The sequence below is a fragment of the Colossoma macropomum genome, unplaced genomic scaffold (assembly GCF_904425465.1).
Source record: "Colossoma macropomum unplaced genomic scaffold, Colossoma_macropomum, whole genome shotgun sequence".
NCBI lineage: Eukaryota > Metazoa > Chordata > Actinopteri > Characiformes > Serrasalmidae > Colossoma > Colossoma macropomum.
The window spans coordinates 12,323,315-12,330,038 of record NW_023494795.1 but is presented as its reverse complement, the minus strand read 5'-3'; the positions used below and the strand labels follow the sequence as shown (position 1 = coordinate 12,330,038).

General features: G+C 44.5%; 1 protein-coding gene across 1 annotated transcript; it reads right to left on the bottom strand.

Moving 5' to 3' along the window:
- Positions 1 to 4,810: 4,810 nt before the first annotated feature.
- On the bottom strand, positions 4,811 to 6,495 carry gsx2 (GS homeobox 2). The gene is made up of 2 exons (XM_036581484.1): positions 5,899 to 6,495; positions 4,811 to 5,478 (listed from the first exon to the last, which is right to left on the bottom strand). Exons 1-2 carry the CDS (start codon positions 6,311 to 6,313, stop codon positions 5,105 to 5,107), a joined length of 789 nt encoding a protein of 262 aa, XP_036437377.1. The 5' UTR covers positions 6,314 to 6,495; the 3' UTR covers positions 4,811 to 5,104.
- Positions 6,496 to 6,724: the final 229 nt, after the last annotated feature.

Below are 6,724 nucleotides of genomic sequence, written 5' to 3'. Positions count from 1 at the left end.
CGCGCGCGAGCAGCTCTGAGTGTGAACGTACACTCACCTGGGGGCCTGTGTGTGTGTACCTGGGCCGGGTCACGTGACGGATCATAGCCTCATTAGTCATTAGGGCAGTCTGGCTAAAGTGCAGCTCATATTTACTCTTCACAGCCAAGGCGTGGGTCTTCTGCAGGCGTGAAAAGGAGCAACTCGTGAGCTCGTTAAGCTGCACTTGTGGCCCACATGCCTGGATCACTGTCTGTATAGAGAGGTTCAAGAGCGCTGAGCATTTTATTTTTTATTTTTTCTACTAAATATGATCTCTTTGTGGCCTCTCTCTCTCTCTCTCTCTCTCTCTCTCTCTCTCTCTCTCTATATATATATATATATATATATATATATATATATATATGCATGTTTGAAGTTCTATTGCATTTATAGTGTTTGTCTTTTGTTTCTATGTAAACTTCGAGAACCGAGGGTGGGTGGGAGGTAAAGCGATTGGTGGGAGATCATTTATTATTTGTATCTATGCTATAATTGTGCATCTTGTTTTCTGTTCAGTAATAAAAAGAAAAGAAAAAAAATGCTCACAAAAAGACTCAATATGATGTGTACCATTAAGCAGAGCAATATTTGAACAGGTGCAGATTGCAGATTGTAATTTTTACAGGTTTGTCTGACCTTCATTGCCCTCGACCTTTCATAAAGATCATAGTTGCACTGTAACTATATAGCTTTAAGTTTATTTTCTGTAATACTTGATTTTTTAACCGGACATAATCATATAAACTTTCAATTATATGTAATAATGATCTTCTCCTCTCAACAGCTCTGCCATAATATCACTTATCACAGTTTAATATCATATAAATGAACGCTATGCTCCGCCTCCTGCGCTAGGATTGGTTATCCCAGAGAAGGAGTGCTGGGAGTGACGGAAAACGGGTGGAAAAATATTCGGACTTGCTGCTTGTCCAAGAGCATAACACAGCAGTTACCTCAGCACTTATGATCTGAGATTTTATCTCCCCACTCTGCCTCAAACACCAATAACAGTGACTGCTGCATTATGGGACATTATGCTAGGATGGCTGGCTAGATTTAGTTATCTTGAGTGATTAATCTGACAGGAATTAAAGTTAATGATAAATGAACACGATACAAGTTAATAATATTATTATTACGTCTCAGGATACTAAAACAGCGTGGTTGTGAATGATGGAAAAGAAAACACATGTAAACAGCATCTTTCTATGGTGTGATGTACTAGTCTGGTCACTGTCGCCAAGATATCTGATTAATGGTAAAGGACGACTGGACACGCTTTCCCTCTGAATGGCACAAAAGTGAAGTAGACAGTTTGCAAGTTTATGAACATTTTCAACAAACTATGCATTTAAATGCTACATTTCTTATAGAGATGTGCACAAATTAGGCCTTTAAAAGTGGTGAGGACAATATATGGAATATATGTGGCTTTACTCGGTATTAGCATCTGTCGGAAAATGTGAGGGGTATATTTTCTGACGTGAATTACTATAAGGAACATATTATTACAAGTAACGAACAGCCATAAAACATTATAATGAACTAATTATAGCAAAGTAGCCAATCCTAGCCCTGCAGGGCAGGGCCTGTCGGAATACGGGTGGGAAAAATAACATTGCGCTCCTCATTCAACAGCCCAGTCCGGTTTCAGAAAAGAGCTTTTCTACTCAGAGAGACAAATTCAGAAAAATCGCAGTTTAGTTGATGTATATTTTAAACAGTCAGACACTCAGAGTAGCCAGGAGGCAGGATGACTGTTAAAGACCAAACGGGTATTTGGGAGTCATTTGCGAACCGACTGCTGCTGTTCTCCGGCTCGAAAGCAGCTGCGGCCGCCTGAAAAGGGCCTCTGTGGACTAATTGCTCTTTGTGATGTTTAACTGAGGACTTTAGGCTGAACACAGCTCGTGCAGAGGGGACTTATAAACTGTATTCATGTAAGATTTGACCTTAAGGGCTTTAGAGATGTTACAGAAATGCCATAACATCGACCTGCAGGACACGGTATAAACGCTTTTACATATGTATATTTATATAGATAGATAGAAAATAGAACATAGAAGGTGGTCTGTGTTTAGGTTTTATTATTTTTCCATAAACTGGTAAGTTAAACAAGCAATATTTAAGTTTATGTAGAGAGTCTGTTAACTTAATTTGTAATCAGAAAATCAACAAAAAAATATTATTTGACCAGAGGCGCCCAAATACTTGCATAACATACATAGATAGACTTAGATCTTAGATTAAATAAACAAATAAACAGGTAAATAAATAAATAAATAAATAAATACTTTGGCAATATATCATGATTTACAGTTACAGTGAAATATTTTCAGTTTGTAAGATTATTGTTATTTAATTTATATATATATATATATATATATATATATATATATATATATATATATATATAATCAGTCCCCGTGTCCTGTGTGTATATAAATGTAGAGGCAATACTCCTTTGTCAGTCTGTTTTAAATGGTTCGGCGCTCTTTCACTCTCTCACACCTGCGAGAGCCGAAGTCTAATTCGATTAATAAGAAATTCAATATATATTCATTAGGTGGCTTTCCCTGCGTAATGCGCGAACGCCAGCGGGACGTGAAAGGGCTCCATTTATCCCGGCTCTGAAAAGGACCTGCGTGGGACAGAAACTTCACCTGCTTCCCCTCTCAATTAGGAATGGATCCCAAACTCGCACGGAGAACGAGTTAAATTAAGCGTTGGCTAATTCGCCACTGTCCCTCCCGCGTAATCCCTCCATTTTTGCGCCATTGCCCCTTCAATTTAGCCCCGAGCTGAAAGGTTCAAATAGTGCCTAATGAAACAGTGACTAAATGCTTGTGTCGCTGTGGAAGGAGCCCTGTGCGAGCTCGCTGAAAGGCCTCTGTGAGCTCGGCCCTGTCGGGGGTCCGCCGGCTAAAGGCGAGCTCCTGGCAGGACAATCTAACCTGTCAAAGCCTTTGGCCAGCTCTTCATAGCCCTTTTTTTTACTCTCCCCCCACCGTGGGTTTTGGAAGGGAATTGCTACATAAGCAACCGACGTGGGACAGAAAGTGCAATTAAAGTCCTTTTGGATGAACTTAACATGAGGGACGGGCTGCGCGTGAAAGGCGCGCACAAAGCAGGGGCTCGGAGATCAGGGGGCTCCATTATGGAGAGCATCACCTGGGCTGTGGGAGAGAAAACCTCCATGAGCCTTTTGTGGCCTTCAAACACGAGCTGCTGGAGAGGAAAGCCAGTGGAAACCGTAAGAGTGAAATGATTATACAGGCTGAGCCCACACACTAACAAATAAGCCTTCAGAAGGACACAAAACGCAACATCTCCAAAACAGGCATTTAAACCTCCAGTCTTTTCACTTCCTTTCAAACTTGCACTTTGCTGTTACTGTTTTATTGGAGCTCAACGGGTGAAATCGTGTCTTGCAAACTTAACCACTGTATTTATCAACCCATTTCTGCTCAGACTTGCCGTTAAACAGCAACGAGGAGTCATGAATTGATCAATTGTACTGACGTGCGTTGGTGATTTGGCTGGAAAACCGTTTTTGGGGGTGAAACCTGTTTGGTTGCGTTTCATCTTTTTTTCTGAAAGCCCTTAAACCTCTAACCATCGTGTAATCCATTAACAGCGCACTAATAACGGAAAGCAGGTGGTTGAATACGTCACACTTAGCTTAACTTCTGATGTCGTTAAAATTCTGTGAAGAGGCTCAAAAGCGCAGCGCCTCTATCGAGCCCTTTTCTCGCCACAAGGAACTGTTACAATAGCCTTCAAATCTGAAGACTTTGCCACAATAAAATTTGCATCTGAAAGTCTGAAGGCTTCCTATGTGCAGCGTAAGTGGAGGGGACTCATAGCGAAGTAATTGCTCGTATAGTGCGCTGTGTGCTCGTCTATTATCTCTTTGTAATTTTAAGCATCTTTAAATTGCATTCGCATTTCCAGTGAAGTGATTTGTGCAACAGCATTTCCTTCAGTTTCTTTCAGTTATGTCATATCTTTCCCTGTGTTTTTAGTGCATTTCAGTAAAGTCTCGGTTCCAGTGTTTAAACTTGTGCTCTCCCTTTTTGATGATCCCTGATAAAGACCTATCAGAGCAAGTCAATCAAAAATAGAATGTGTTCGGCAACAGCATGCAAAGAAAAATTAGTTTAAATGCTGCAAATGAAAGATTACCTTATAGTTATCTTTCCTATGTTTATCAGCACTTTTGATGCTGGACTGCTTGCTATTTCATTATTCTAATTAATTATTACCATCATTAATTAATACACTAATCCCTCTGAAATTAAATGCACTCACTGACTTAAGCAAAAACGTTTTAACGTTAAACGTCTTCAGTTCAGTTCAACTTTAATTCAAATCTGTACTTGGGTTCCACATGAATGACATACATTATGTATGTCAAGACAATGTTTTCTTCCCGTTTATCCACTTTTGGCAAGAACTGAGTCAATATGGATCTGAATCAAGTAAAGTCAGTGCACTTTTTTCATTGTGCGCAAATGCGCGCGTGCATGGTCGATTACTTTAAGACTGAAACGCTGTAATGGTCAAGAATAATGTACCTAAACAGTGTGTAATATTTGAGAGATGTAATAAAACAATATCACGGCTGTAGAAGTCACATCATTACAACTGCGCTGAGAAACAAAACTCCAAAACGCACGGATGCATACGGGGCTGTGCGTAATTACGCACGTATTGAGTTTCTTTTTATTTAAATAAATATACAAATATACACATTTTGCATATTATGCACATAAAATTCAGGCGAGGAAAGACAAAAATCACAGTTTCTTAGTTATGCAACGCAAACCCACACGTGGGCATATTTACAAGGCGCAACAGATCTGAGCGCAAATGTGTCAAACATGGATCAACAGGACCAGGTCGAAAAAGATGCATGAAGAAAACACACAGACTGAACCTGCTGCAGTAAAACCAGTCCAGATCACAACCTTCTGTAGTTTGTACTTTTTTGTCCTGAATCTACCGGGTTTGGACACGTTAAGGGTCCTCTGACAGACTAAGTGCTGCTCGGCATGACCACAGTCCATTCTGTCCATTCCCGTTAAACGGGCGACGCCTCTTTTTCTTCCGTGGCGGACGCGGGCGACATCGACTCCTCGTCCTCCGAGCGCGGGTAGTGCGCGTGCCCGTGCACGTGGCCGTGCGCGCCGCCGCCGCCGCCCCCCGAGCACTTGCAGGCTCCGTGCGCGCCCCGCTGCGCCCCTTTGCCCTCCTTCTTGTGCTTGACGCGGCGGTTCTGGAACCAGATCTTCACCTGCTTCTCGCTCAGGTTCAGGTACGTGGCGATCTCGATGCGGCGCAGGCGCGACAGGTACATGTTGGAGGAGAACTCGCGCTCCAGCTCCAGCAGTTGAGTGCTCGTGAAGGCCGTGCGCATGCGCTTACCGCCCTGCACGGGGCCGCCGTCCGATGCGCCTGCAAGAGAGGAGGGGAAAGATCTGTGAGTTTACCTCAGTAATAAAACATCACCGTTTTGATTTATTACCACATTTTAATTACACATTAGTATACAGAACAGCTCGTATTAAAAGCTGCGGGATATGGCCTATTAAGAAGTGAGTGAACTATACTGTAATAATTACAGTAACTATACTGTAATCAAAGAGTACAATTAAAAAAAAATAACTATAACTATAATAAAAGTCCTTTAATGGGGTACATTATGGCAGCAAAGTAGCCAGTAGTAAAAGTATATACAATATATAAATATAAAAGAATATATATAATAACCAAACAAACTAGAGACACAGATGAGCTGTAATATATCTAAGCACTGCAGCTGCGGAGCCTAGAGTGTTGTAAAGTGCTGTAAGGATTAAGCAGCAGGTGTATTACCGAGGCTTACGCAGTGGTACCTCCGCGGGTCCGTGACGCCGTAGGCTGTGGGCGCGCACACAGGCGCGTGTCCGTGGGCGGCGTGCGCGACCGCAGGCCCCTGATGCTGATGGTGGTGCGCGAGCCTGGGGCAGCAGGGCGGCGCGTCGGCGCTCACGAAGCCCGGTGGAGCCTTGAGAAGCGCGAGGGCGCCGCCTCCGGAGCGGGGCGCGTGGACGTGCGCGGCGACGCAGAGCGGGCACACGCACAGCGCGCCGGTCTTCCGTGACGGGCATGCGGGCGCGCCCACGCTGACTGCGCCCGGTGCGTGCACACCGATAGGGAGCAGGAAGTCGTGCGCGGCGCGCTCGCTCAGGGCCGAGGGCCTTGCGGGGTCCTTGATGATGAGGGAGTCCACGTAGAAGGACCTGGACATGATGGATCCAGGAGTGCGCGCGATGGAACGACAACGGCTGGAGTTACTACTGCTGCTGCTGCTGTTGCTGCTGCTGCTGATGATGATAATATGGTGATGATGCTGTTTAGAGCGTTGGGCTGTTGGTTGTTGGGGTGTAGCTCGAGCCCAGGGTGCTGTTGCAGTTTGCGTTGCGCGCGGGGCTCTGTGCTCCGCTCTAAACCCTCGGGAGCGCAGGGAAGGTGCTTATGTTTGATGCTTCAACAAAAGGGAGCCCACAGAGGGGCCGGACCTAACGGCGCCCACGTGCGCTCCCAGCGCTGCGCCTTTAGTTGCGCCGGTGACCCGAGACACGTGATGCCCCCGCGCGCCACCAATCACAGCGCTGCCCGTCCGGACTCTAGGCTCCTTCATAGGCACACAACAACAGCG